Source organism: Tursiops truncatus, chromosome 14 (assembly GCF_011762595.2).
Source record: "Tursiops truncatus isolate mTurTru1 chromosome 14, mTurTru1.mat.Y, whole genome shotgun sequence".
NCBI classification, from domain to species: domain Eukaryota; kingdom Metazoa; phylum Chordata; class Mammalia; order Artiodactyla; family Delphinidae; genus Tursiops; species Tursiops truncatus.
The window spans coordinates 77,461,856-77,475,756 of record NC_047047.1 but is presented as its reverse complement, the minus strand read 5'-3'; the positions used below and the strand labels follow the sequence as shown (position 1 = coordinate 77,475,756).

The 13,901-nt window shown below is 45.2% G+C and overlaps 1 protein-coding gene across 7 annotated transcripts in view; it reads right to left on the bottom strand.

Moving 5' to 3' along the window:
• NBAS (NBAS subunit of NRZ tethering complex) overlaps positions 1-1,465 on the bottom strand; it is a 339,915-nt gene extending 338,450 nt beyond the window's left edge. For all 7 annotated transcript variants that reach the window (XR_004521674.2, XR_012325807.1, XM_033837994.2 and 4 more), the window contains exon 1: positions 1,312-1,465. Coding sequence is in view for 5 of the 7 variants with exons in the window: in XM_033837994.2 (XP_033693885.1) it covers positions 1,312-1,425 (114 nt within the window). In the remaining 2 variants the exon portion in view is untranslated. The remainder of the gene's footprint in view (positions 1-1,311) is intronic.
• Positions 1,466-13,901: the final 12,436 nt, after the last annotated feature.

The window sequence follows — 13,901 nt, the reverse complement described above, 5'->3', positions numbered from 1 at the left end:
TTTTCTAGTAATACTTATACAATAAATTATGTTTCTTTGCTAATACTCAGAGTACTGGGTACAAGTTACCAGTATTTAAAAACTACTTATAGGGACTTCCCTGGTGGTCCAGTGGGTAAGACTCCGCGCTCCCAATGCAGGGGACCCAGGTTCGATCCCTGGTCAACCGCATGCATGCCGCACCTAACAGTCTGCATGCTACAACTAATACCTGGCACAGCCTAAATAAATTAATTTAAAAAAAAAAAAAACTACTTAACAGATAGAAACAAAGCAAAGAGAAGCAGGAGAATGAGTACTTTCTCCAGTAAAGAAACTCAGAAAAGACGTTGTAAATAAGAATTCATATGGGCTGGGCTCCATGATCTTTAGAGAAAGTCCTTTCCGATCTTCCTGCGTGTTCTGAGCCAAAAGCAGTGACTGGCACACGTTAGGGACTCATAAAATAGCTGTTGAATAAATGTGGGTTCCTGGTTCTTACTCTTCATTCTGTGCCTGGGAGGTCCTCTCTACGAAACTAATAACTCCAAGGTCCAGATTACCAACCCCTACGACCCCTTTTTAACAGAGAACCCAAAGCCGGGTCCGTAGCTCATAAATCTTCACTCCCCAAGGCATTTTGCTCACACCGCTATTACAGCGCATATTACGGTAGGCGATGAAAAACGTTTACTCCACTGTCTTCCCTCTAGACTGCAAATACCACGAAAGCTATTCACCTCTGTAAGCCCAGCGCCTGGCACAGTGTCTGGAACACGGACGCACACACACATACACTCATTAAATGCTTATATACTGAAATACACAAGAACCGGCGCAATTCAGGCCCAAGTAGGAGCAAAGGTTTGATGCCGCGCTCCACGACAGCCCAGCAGATGCTGAGATGGACTGTAGTGTCCTGGAAAATCCTCCCACTTCAGATGAGGATCAGCCTTGCCCAGCCCTAGCCGGCCCGCGGGAAGGGACCACCAAGAGTCTAGATATGAGAAGGATCCTCGAATCCAACGCTGTGCCTCTCCTCCAAGTAGGAGCAGTGAAACAAAACCAGCGTGGGGAGGTACATGCCTCAGGGACCGAGGTTCCGCCCCCCGACATCCTAATTTGGAGCCCAGGAGGAATCCCAGGAAATCCCACTTGGGGGACCCAGACCCTCGCTAGCCCACGGTACCGTTGCCAGGGCGACCGCATAAGCGGCGGAGTCCTGCTCCCCCGCCCACCCAGCTCCACTCTCCTACGTGGTTACTGCAACGTGGCTCTGCCGGGCCAGCGCCCGCACCAAGCTGCCCTCAGCCCTGGAGGAGCCTGGTTCACCTGTACTTCTGTCTCCGGGGGCCACTCGGTATTGACCAACAGGTCATAGAGAATCGTCTCCTCCTCGCCCTCCGCAGTGCCTGGATTCGCCGCCGCTGACTCGGAGGCCGCCATGTTTGACCGGACCAGAGCAGCTGAGGGCGGGTCCAGAGCAGCTGAGGGCGGGCCCCTACGGCATCCCGCAAGGGACAAGCTTCCCTGGCCGCTCCGCTTTTGGTTCACGGGGAAAGGGGTGGAGTTAACAGGGCGTGGAAAGGAAATGCTGGGTTAACCCTTGTGTGAATAGGTGGGACAATGCCTATTAATTATCTGGGCTACTACTTAGGTCCTGGTCCCGGGTCACTCTCTGTTTATTAATTGCGTGAGGTCAGCCAAGTTTGAACCTCTCCTATCCAGTCAACTTCTATAAAACAAAAGTGATAGATCATATCCTTACGATCTAGCATTTATGTATTTGTTGCCTACAGATAGAAAGAGGGCAAACAGCGGTTTTTAAATAAACACCAAAAAGTTATCCAGTGCAACAGGCTGAACTAATGAAAGGTATCAGGGGAATTCCCTGGGTAGTCCAGTGGTTAGGGGTGGGCGCTTTCACTGCTGTGGGCCTGCGGTTCAATCCCTGGTTGGGGAACTAAGATCCCCGCAAGCTGCACGGCAGAGCCAAAAAAAGTTTAAAAATTTAAATTAAAAAAAAAAAAAGGTATCAGAAGAATGATGCTATAGGAGTTCAGAAAAGGCAACGAAGGCCGGAGGGTCTAGAGGGGCTTCCTGGAGGAAGTGGAGCGTATCCTGGGTCTTTAACAACAGATAGAATTCAAATCAAGTGGAGAGGGTTTGGTGAGAGCCTTTCAAGTAGGGGGAAATGGGGTGAGCAAAGACAGAGGCAGAAATATCTAGTTGAAAGTGCAGGCAGCTGACTAGAACCCAAGTCCAGAAAGAGTGTGGGGCAATAAAGTGGAAATAATAGGTTGAGGACCTACCTGGAGGTCTCGTCTCATTTGTTCATTCATTGATTCATTCCTTCATTCAACAGGTGCCTCTCTGTGGAAAGCCCTGCCCTGTAAGCAGAGCCTATTGCAACCTGAATGAATACACAGTGTCCAGGGAATTAGCACTGTGTCGCATTCAAAAGAAACACAAATACTGAAGATATCTTGCAGGAGTTGTATTGTGTAATATCCATCAAGATGCATCAGGCAGAGATGCAATTAAAACCCTCCTCTGGGAAGCCTAGGCCTCCTGTGTCTCGCAAAGTTAAATGACCTCAAAGCAAGCCTGCATCCCCTGCCTGCTCCCACTTCCTCTCTCACTTCATCTCCCGCTCCACGGCCACCTTCAGCCACGCTGGCCTTGCTGCTTCTGAACACACCAGACACACATCCTCTTCAAGCACTTGGCAAGGGCTGTTCCCTCTCCTTGGAAGAGGGAACAGCCCTCTTCTACCAGATATTTGCCTCTCTCCCTCATCTCCAAGTTTTTGCTCAAATGTCGTCTTCTCTCTGAAGCCTACCCTGACCGCTCATTTTAAATTTGTAACCACCTTCCCTGAACTCCAGCCCTCCAGATCTCCCTTACCCACTCTACATTCTTTTCATAACACCTGTCATTACCCAAAAAGCTATATAATTTATATTTTATTACATTTGTTTATTGTCTGTCCCCTTTCACTTTCACTCTGCTCTGCTAGAACAGAGTGCTCTACTGTATACATATAGATGCTAAAATGGAAAAAAGTCAGCTTCCCACCTGTGTAAGGGAAAATCCGGATCTTCCCTACAATGTATTTCTTCCCTGGGAGTCTTCTTCACTTCGTACACAAAGCTCTTCACTTCTGACACTTCTGGTCACCAAGTGTGTGGATGTTTTCCCCACACCAACAAGTTCTTGGACAACTGCTGGTGTCCAAGAATTCAGCTCAGTTCTGGCACTATCTAACTGGAGATCGTATCAATCCTACAAGTTAAGGGCTCAGTCCCAAAAGACTAACCCCATCTCACAGACACACACACTTCAGATGCCAGTCAGAAAACTCAGGTTATCACCCGTGCTTCTGACCAACTGGCTATAGACTGGAGATTCCAAAGGGCCCCCTCCTTGGGTTCAATTAACTTGCTAGATAGGGCAGCTCACAAAACTCCAGGAAACACATTTCTTGCTGAAGGATATGATAAAGGATACAGATGAACAGCCAGATGACGAGATACAGAGGGTTAGGTCTGGGAGGGTCCTGAGCACAGGAGCTCCTGTCCCCGTGGAGGTGGGGTGCATCACCCTCCCAGTGTGGACAAATTCACCGGTCTGGAGCTCTCAGAAGCCCCTACCGGTGGGATTTGTATGGAAGATTCCTCATGAATGTGTGATCAATTATCAATTCCATTTCCAGTCCTCTCCCCTCTCTGAAAGATGGGTGGGGGAACTAAAAATTCAAAGCTTCTAATCATTGCTTGGTCTTTCTGGTGACCAGCCACCATCCAGGAGCCCAGTCAGAGTCAGCTCATTAGAACAAGAGATGCTCCTAGTATCCTTAACACTTAAGAAATTATAAGGGGGGCTTCTCTGGTGGCGCAGTGATTGAGAGTCCACCTGCCGATGCAGGGGACACAGGTTGGTGCCCCGGTCCGAGAAGATCCCACATGCCGTGGAGTGGCTGGGCCCGTAAGCCACGGCCGCTGAGCCTGCGTGTCCGGAGCCTGTGCTGCACGACGGGAGAGGCCACAGCAGTGAGAGGCCCGCGTACCGCAAAAAAAAAAAAAAGAAGAATATGTATGTCCTGAGAAGTGCTCCGGTCGGAGACCATCAGGCACTGGGGTTGGAAAGAAAAGGCAGAGGGGTGATCAGAGCGTAAATCAAAGTTCACCTGAGTCAAAGGAGTAGTGATTTAAGACGGGTTGGGTGACTGAAGCCAAATAGCTAATGGGTCTTATTTACAGTCACTAATTAGTTGTCCAAACTGAGACACTTTTGAAGTTCTCGCTTTTTTTTTTTTTTTTTTTTGGCCGTGCCGCGCGACATGCAGGATCTGTTCCCTGATCAGGGATCAAACCCGTGCCCCCTGCAATGGAAGTGGACCGCCAGGGAATTCCCTGAGACACTTTTGAAAATGAAAAGGGATGATTTTAATAATTATGCCAGGAAAACAGGCATGAAATAGGACTGTCCTGGACAAACCAAGATGATGGTCACACTGACCGTAAACAGGAGAGTGGCTGATTTAATGAAGAGACCTTGGGCAGTTCATAAGGACAGCAAGACTTTTCATCATCACCCTCTTCTTCCTCCCTCGTACCCATAGTGACAGCTGTTGCTGTGTCTGCCCAGGCCTTTTGCTTTTGTAGAACTGCTCCAACTGCCTCTTCCTTCACTCAGTCGGGAAATTCTCATGGGGCAGCCAGTCCCCAAACTCTGTCTCCTTGATCCATGTCTGCCCACTCAAAGGGCCCCATTCCCCTGACTTCAAGCATTGGACAGAGAATTCTTCCCTGCAATTTATTTATTTATTTTAAAGATTTAAGTGGAGGAAAAAAGCACCTTTCCTTTTTGGATCACAAAGTTTGAAGAACACAGATTGGGAGCTGTCCACAGCCATCGTCCTCACAATGGAGGGAAAGACTGCATGGTAAGAGAATGAAACCAACACGTAGAGGAAAACCAGAGGGCGGGAGACTTCATTTGCTATTAACGTGCCTGAGACAAGTGGCATCTGCATGCTTGCATCCTCCCAGGTAAGCAAACCAGCACAGTCACCTTAAGCTAATTCGAGTGGAGTTACAATGCCTTGAAACCACTTCTCTCTTGACACTTCTACCAGTGGATTTTGCAGATTTACCTAATTTAGAATCTGTAATGTATGGCTGTCTGCAATGTTGCTTCCGAGTTGAATCATTAGTTAATAATACATTGACAGTATTATTAATTAATACACTGAGAGTATTCATGGCTTACAGAGCCCTTTCATCCTCACAGCCACTGCTGATGTGAATAAACAGAAGCTCTGGCGTGAGATTCAGATCCGCATTTCACAGGTAAGGGAATGAAAACTCAGAGAACTTCAAGGTCACAAGAGACCCAAAATTCAAACACAGTTCTCCAGGTCTTAGTCATGCACTCCTTCCTTCACACCACAGCACATCACAGGGAACATTTAGATGGTGGAAAGTGGAAATGAACTGTCTTGGATGACCAGAAGTTCCAACGTGTGGGTTGGGAGTACTACCAACCTGTTCTGTCAGCGGTGGGGGGGATTAAATATGTCACCGATAAGAGTTTGGTTGCCATGTATTACCGTGGTCATCTAACCAACTTCTTAATTTAGCTGAAGGTCCCAGTCTGGTTTAAAGATATTTTAAATCACGAATAAGTCATTCTAAAAGGAAAAATTATGTTTTCCAAATAACCAAAACAAATGGTAACTCTGTGAGCTACTTAAGGAAATAAGACTGAAATAAAAATTGAGACAATTCCAAAATAGGCATAATAATAATAATAATAATGGCTACAATAATGGCTGCAAGCACTGTGCCAGGTACTTTGTTATACCTTTTCACTGCAAGGAAAGGGTTAATATCCGTACAAATGAGGAAACTCAGGCTCTGAGTCATTGTCACCCAAACAAGGTTACACACAGGTAATAGTGGATCCAGTATCAAAACGCTGTTTCGTCTAACGTTCAAATTACTAATAGAGAAGGTATTGTGATAGATCCCTTTGAAAGAGCAGTAACTGATGTTTGTATAAGCCTCTGACGAGGGTAAGGAAAAAAAAAACCAGAAAGCTTCCGCATTTCTTCCTATCCTCACAGCGTATTGAGTATGCCTCAACTGAACTAAAATATAATTCTCCCCCACTCTGCTGATGGCCATAGACATTTCTACCTTAGAACCAGACAAAAGTTACTTATCAACATCTCACATAAGAGAATCATTTTTATCCTCTTAATTCTTCCAAGTAGAGCTATCATTAAGTGATAGATTCAGTAGGAGTTTAGCAGGTTAACTGCCATCACCTAAAAAGCCCATGAAGCCAGAAGCCATTAATGATTCTGCATTTAACCCTTTACACTTCTGCGTATTAGAGACCTCTGAGATTAGTTCATCATATGAAGTTGCTTCCATTTAAATTTGAAATTGCACAGCAAAATTGAACTTGGACATTTAAATGCCGCCTGTTATAGATGTCATACATCTGTACTTGATTGAATGGGAAACTATGTATTGAATGGTAGCTCTTCATGAAGAGAATGAATTTTCATCGTAATAATAAAATACTTAGCAGAGCAACCCAAGACATTCTATTTCCTCCAGAAAGCCTGAAGAATCCCAGTCAATCCTTCTATAAATATTCTAAGACTGCCACAATATCTCTTGGCAGGCAAATAGACGTTGTAAAGTTCAAGCATGGTATTAGCTAAGAAGAAACCACCAGCCCCTTGCTTAAAGCTCATTTACTCTAATTCACGGCCCAATTCACACAGGCCCCTTTCCCCCACTTTCCTCACTCACAAATCATATGGAACAACAAACTGGGGAATAGCCTTACCAGAGGCATACGCAGTGGCAAATGCAAAACTGAGCAGCAAGTGTAAGAAGTGAGCAAAACAATTAGTTTAAAAAAGGTAAATTATTCAACCATTGACTTATTACTAAGAATAGCTCTTTTGTCTGGTTTAAAAACAAAGGTAAATGATCTGTAACGTGCTTGGAAGCATCAAAAAGTAAGATGAATTGATGGATAGATCGGATGAATAAATGGAAAGAGACGTCATGAAACAAGTGTGGAAAAATACGAATGATAGAATCTCAGTGGTGGGTACATGAGTGTCCACTGGAAAATTCTTTCAACTTTGCTGTATGTGAAAACTTTCATAATAAAATTTTGGGAAAAAATGTAAATCTATAATTTTCGATAGCACGATCAAGGGATATGGGAGAGAGAGTCCAATAAGTAGTGCGATAAAGTCCTTTCTGATTTGGGAGCGGGACGGAGAGTCTAAATAACTGCCAATTTTGATAGAAAAATATACTGTTAATAATATATTTTCTTTGAAAGAAAGAAACATAACACATAGCTTCCAAACCATAGAATAGAATTTTAAAAATAAAGAAAACTATCCCTTTGAGACAGGAAAGGACAGAGTAAATAAGCAAACATAAACGAGGATAAAGAGAAAATTCCCCCATTGGAATAAGATGGTACAATGATCATTAAGCTAACACAAAACCACACACTCATATATACACCCAAACGCACTTCACACACACACACAATACTCTCTTCCAACCTCGCCTTCTCTCATAAAGAGTAATTTCAGAAGTTTAGAATATAATTTCTTCCCTGCTCCTTTAATCAGTCATTACCTCTTCAAATATTGCCTGGACACCATTCTCTTTAGACGTATGTTGCACTTTACATTTTTGTGGGTGTCTGTGTTGTGTATTCAGTATCATTTCTTCATCTCTCTCAGTTCGCTAGTTCACTTCTCTGTTTAGTCTATATTTAATCTTTCCACCAAGGTTTTCATAACCAATTACATATCTTATTTCTAGAAGTTCTTTTTAAAATTCAAGTATGCCGGTCATTTTGTTAGTTGATTATTTCTTATGTTTCAATTCCTACTTTTAGAAATACATCAAACATAATTCATATTCTCTACCTGATTTTTTTTTTTTTTTTGCAGTACACGGGCCTCTCACTGTTGTGGCCTCTCCCGTTGCGGAGCACAGGCTCCGGACGCGCAGGCTCAGAGGCCATGGCTCACGGACCCAGCCGCTCCGCGGCATGTGGGATCTTCCCGGACCGGGGCACGAACCCGTGTCTCCTGCATCGGCAGGCGGACTCTCAACCACTGCGCCACCAGGGAAGCCCTCTACCTGATATTTCTAACACCTGAAGCCTTTAAGGATTTTCTTTTCCTGCTGACTCTTGCTCATGGTGGCTTATTTCCTTATGTAGTATGTGTGTGTGTGTGTGTGTGTGTGTGTGTGTGAGAGAGAGAGAGAGAGAGAGAGAGAGGGAGATTGTTCACTCATGTGCTTTGGAATACAATCTGTGAGCATTTTTTGAGGCCTGGGTTAGAGGGTGCCTTCCCCCTGGGAAGACTTGCCTTCACTTTTGCAAAGGCACCTGCAAGACTTGGGTCCAGTTTAAGAATCTATATTTCAGATATTAAAAATAATGTGAATTTAGCCCCCAGACTTACAAGAGGGTCAGGCTGTGGTCACAAATTCTCAAAAGAGACCTTTATATCCACTCATATTCCAGGCTGGGCGGACAAGTTTATCTGCTGTAGGACTGTTTTATGAGATGTATTTTTAATTGCGTAGCTCTTCATGGGTCCTACCTTTATGCAAGGGGATCAGCGATCCAACTTCCCTCCTTTCACAGGCCCAAGGTTTTAATTCCTGCCCCCTATCCCATCCCACCCACCTCTATGTCAGCCCTGAAATCAGAGCTCCATCTCTAATGCGTCCCTAAAGCACCCGGCGACTTCACTGCTTGCTTCTTCCAGGTATTCTCCTGCCTACTGCCAGGACTCTGGGTTTCCTTTACTTTCTGGCAAACCCATCCATTCATTTTAAAAGTTAAGTATTTGTTTTATATTTTAGCAAGCACTCTTGGTGTTTAGCAAGCACTCTTGGTGTTTTTATATTTTAGCAAGCACTCTTGGTGTTTGTTCGTTTGCCTGAAATAAAACACTCTGGGGCCTCCCTGGTGGCGCAGTGGTTGAGAGTCCACCTGCCGATGCAGGGGACATGGGTTCGTGCCCCGGTCCGGGAGGATCCCACATGCCGCGGAGTGGCTGGGCCCGTGAGCCATGGCCGCTGAGCCTGCGCCTCCGGAGCCTGTGTTCCGCAGCGGGAGAGGCCGCAACAGTGAGAGGCCCGCGTACTGCAAAAACAAAAACAAAAACAAAAACAAAACACTGAACCTCACAGAGGGAAACACAAAGGGGAAGGCATTCTCCCCAGCTGTGCCAAAAACAACTACGCAGCTCACAGGCACACAGACCACAGACAGCAGATCAACAATGGCTCTAGGGGGAGGTGACTGGCAGTATCCAAAAGGAATGGACTCATTTGCCCACGTGTTTAAGATGCCTCTGGGTCTCCCTGGAAGTCTTTGGCAGGGGAGCTTACAAATGACGAAGGGTCCCGTGTCACCAACCAGGAACAAAACCAGTGAAATTACAGCATTTCATGTTCCAGTGATGACTACCGTTCATGTCCACAGACTGTGGACACCTAGGGAGTCTCAAATAACACCGATAATTCAAAAGGCAACTCTAATAGCAAGATGCTGTAATTCTTTGTGGACAGGGACAATGGCTTTTAAATCCAGCTGTAAACCCAGCTTGAAGGAAGGCTCTGAATACATGTTTATTGACTGCATGAATTATTCATGGTTATGTTGTAGCTGTTACCGATTAACCCTTGCTTAAAAGAGAGATTGTAACTTTCAGAAATCATTTCTTTTCTCCAGCAAATAACACAGGCTCAAGGAAAATTTCTCTCAGTAAATAAACCGCTCATGAGCTATGATTTTTTCTTTTTCTCTTTTACTACGGTTGTAGCGAAATTATGGTCAAGTCCTTCAGTTGATCCTTGAGTTGCCTGCAATGGAAACCTACAATGGAAATATTAACCAAGAGAACAAGGATTCAATGAAGCTGATGAGGAATTAACCATGAGTTTTTTTGTTTTTTTTTGTGTGGTACGCGGGCCTCTCACTGTTGTGGCCTCTCCCGTTGTGGAGCGCAGGCTCCGGACGCGTAGGCTCAACGGCCATGGCTCACGGGCCCAGCCGCTCCGCGGCATGTGGGATCTTCCCGGACCGGGGCACGAACTTGTGTCCCCTGCATCGGCAGGTGGACTCTCAACCACTGCGCCACTAGGGAAGCCCCAATCATGAGTTTTGATAGGGCAAAGTCCTCTCCCTCTGAATCTGTGCTGAGCCTGTGAGCGTTTCCTCTTGCATCTGAGTCCAGACTTTAAGAAGGTCTAGCAGCTTCCGTCTCCTCCCTCTTGGATTCCTGAGCCGCCATGAAGGCCAGGCCAGGCCACCCTACTAGAGAGACAGGCCCAGAGGAGAAGCCCCAGAGAAGACAGCAAGCGACAGAGGGGCCACATGGAGGAGCACAGAAGCTCCACATCTCCCTCCGGCAGCAGCCCAGCCTCCTGAAAGCCGTCTGAGGCTGCAATCCTGGGACTCTGTGTTCAAAACATGAGTCATCTTCTCTTGACATTTTTTTTCTTTGGATGTTAATATCATGTTTATGCCTTAACATAAAGAGGCTGAAACAGACAACTCTAGACAAAGAATGTCACCTGCAGTATCAGTAAACAAAGGATGTTGCGGCCATCAAGCCATCAGCCACTGCAGCTGCCTCTGACTGTGCACCCTGAGAAGATTCAGGATGGAGAAAACAGGACACTGGTCCTAGATAGTTAAGGTGCATATCAAAGGAATGATTTCAGTGAGTCCAGACTCTTGTATCTTCCCATATACAGAAAAGCACTAAATTCATTAACTTGAGACATTTGTTTTTTCTTAATTAACAGGAATTTTTGATGTTCTGACTACCTGGGTTTTGTTGCAAAAACTCCTCTACATCCTGGATTCTCCCTTATCTCTTCAGAGCCATCCCTCAGAGCTATCTGAGAGGCTGTCTCCTGGGCTTAAGTCCTCAGCAAGTCCGCGGAATAAAACATAATACTCGACTTTCTGGTTCTGCTTTTTTTTTTTTTTTTTTTGCAGTCTATAGAGCATATGTGCTATGCCCAGATCACCACTTGATTGGAGGAAACTTTACAGCAAGCATATTATCGTTTAAACCAGGGATCCTCAAACTTTACTGCAGATAAGAAGTAATGGAAGCCAGGCCCTAGGGCTTGATCATCCTTGAACTCTGACCCGTGGGCAAGTCTCTCTTTGTCTAGGACTGGATGTTGGACGGTGAGATTCATCGAGGTACACATCTGGACACCACTGTCACTGCAGACTGCCAGGTCTGTGGGGCTAATACCCATGGCAAAGAGATGAGGTTTCTCTCTTTCTCCTGATCAAAACCATTCCCTTTATCCATCATAATTCCTTCTTCTTTCTCTGAAGCTGGGCTTAATTTGGGGGTATCCCCATCTTTCCACGTTCCCCTCTTTACTGGCTACACACCCTCCGCCTGTAACCACCCGGGTTTCTTTTACAATTAGGATTAAAACATAAAGCCATTTCTTCACTCCACATGCATTCCTAATTTTCACCCACCTTCTCTTCACCTCATCCCAACCTCTCACAATAGCGGTCTATGCTCTTAGCAAGTACTCACTTCCCATTTAGCCCTTAACCTACTGCAAATTGGCTTCTTATTCCACCCTCTTCTAAACTGTCCAAACATTCACAGGGGACCAGCATATGCGACCCCAAAGAATGCCACTTTGGCATAAGGATTATTTTGAGCCGAAGGCAATTGAGGAGAAGCAGATACAAGAGAAGCTCCCTGCCCTCCCCTATTTGCCCAACAGCAGGACATACATTTTCAAAATGGGCCCCTTCTCCCCTCTACTAGGAAGAGCAGAAGTTAATAACCAGAGACGACTCTAGACCCTTGTCAGCCCAGAGAGAGCACCAGAGAGATCTACATAACAAACTTTGCTGACTAGCCCTTACCTTTTAGTTCTCCTATGTATTTATCTTCCTACAATTCATACTCTTAGAAATTTGAAGTCCTTTTTCTTTGTCTTGTCACTATTCTAAAAATGTATTGCTCTTTTGTTAAGATGCTATATAAACCCCAGTTCTAACCATCCCTTTGAGTTTCCTCTGAGTTCTCTCACTTGTGTGTGGGACGCACGTGTTAGTAAATGTTGTTGCTTTTCTATTGTTAATTTGTCTTTGGTCAGTCTTATTGACAGAGTCCCAGCCAATGAGCCTCAGATGGGTAGAGGGAACAGATACTTTTCCTCCCCTACACATTTAACACTAAGAATTGTGTAAACTTCTGGAAGGTCTATTCTCTTAGTAGAATAGAGTGTGTTTCTGTGATAACGCACTCTTTGAATTGTCTTCATACTTCTCTGACGTCGTATCTCCTTCAGTTTTCTCCCAGTTCTCTGCACTGCTCTGGCCCCTCTAGTGCTGGTGTTCTCTAGAGCCTCGTTACTACAGGAATGCTCAGACCAGTGCCTTTGGCATCACTGGGAGCTTGTTAGAGATGCAGAATCTCAAGCCCCACCCCAGACCAGCTGGATCAGAGTCTGTATTTTAACAGAATCCCCAGGTGATTTCTATGTACGGTAGAGGGAAGAAGCGCCTCTTCTTCAGGGCTCATTCCCAGCTCCCTGCTCCACTTTCTGGGTGAGCTCATCAATTCCCAGGGTCACTCCCTATTTGCTAATGACTCTCAAATCCACGTCTCTACCTCCAGGCTTCAGACTCATATAACCACGTATTTGCTGGCTCCTCCGGTAGGAGTCCTTCCTTCCAACTCAATTCAGCATATCCACCACCTGCCAATCTGCTGCCCCCTCCTTTCATTTTTTTTTTTTCTCAATTGATGCTAATGCCGTCACCCAGTTATCCATACTAGAAACTTGAGAGCTGTACTAAGGCCTTTTTTCCTCTCTCATCTACTCCAGTTCCACTCTTCCCTCCTCCCCCACCCCCATCAAATCCAAAGAGCCATCAGACAGGGACATTTAATGATCGTTCTCTTACCTGTCATTTCCAGCCGGACATTCTTTGTCCTAGTTCAAGTTTCAGTTATACCTTACGTGTATGGCTGAAAGCCTGTGGTGGGGCCTACACAAATCTATGCTTCACAAAATCACCAGAAAGAGTTACATAAAATAAAAATCTGGTCCCATCACTGTCTTGCTTAAAATCTGCTTTACCCACAACAGAGGTTCTCAGACTGCAGTCCCCTGATCAGCGGCAGCAGCATCGCCTGGAAACTTGTGAGCAAAGCAAATGGCAGGTTTAACCCCAGACCTACTGAATCAGAAACTCTGGGGAGGAGGGCCTCACGTCTGCATTTTAACAAGTCCTCCAGGTGAAGGCACGCTGAGGTTGAAAGCCACACATCTACGAGATTAAACCAATCTTCTTAATCTGACATACACAATCCTTCCTGGTCCGAACACTTTTGCCTTATTTCTATCCATTTTATGACTTGAACTTGACATCTGAAAAATGGAGAAATATTTGTTATTTCCAGGTGTGGAAGCCCATCCCCCAAATTGTCCTCCAATGATCCCAGCCTCCTTGCATTCATGCCTTGTGTATTTCCCTCCACGTGGAATAGGGTTGGTCTCTAATCAGTGGGATATTGTGGTAATGAAGGCATGAGGCCCAAGGGCAAAGGGATATGGAATGGGTAGTGGAAGAAGGTAATTACAAATACCAGCTACCACCACGTGACCGGTTTCAGAAATGTGGACTACAATTGTCATGAGTATCTCTTCCTTATTTTGTTATGAACGTGTGATTCACAGCCACACATATATGGATACATTTACACACACACGACAGACAGCTTCATTTCCTGCCCTTTTTAAAATCCCTTTATCGTGCAACATAAGATGTATTTATTTTATGTCATA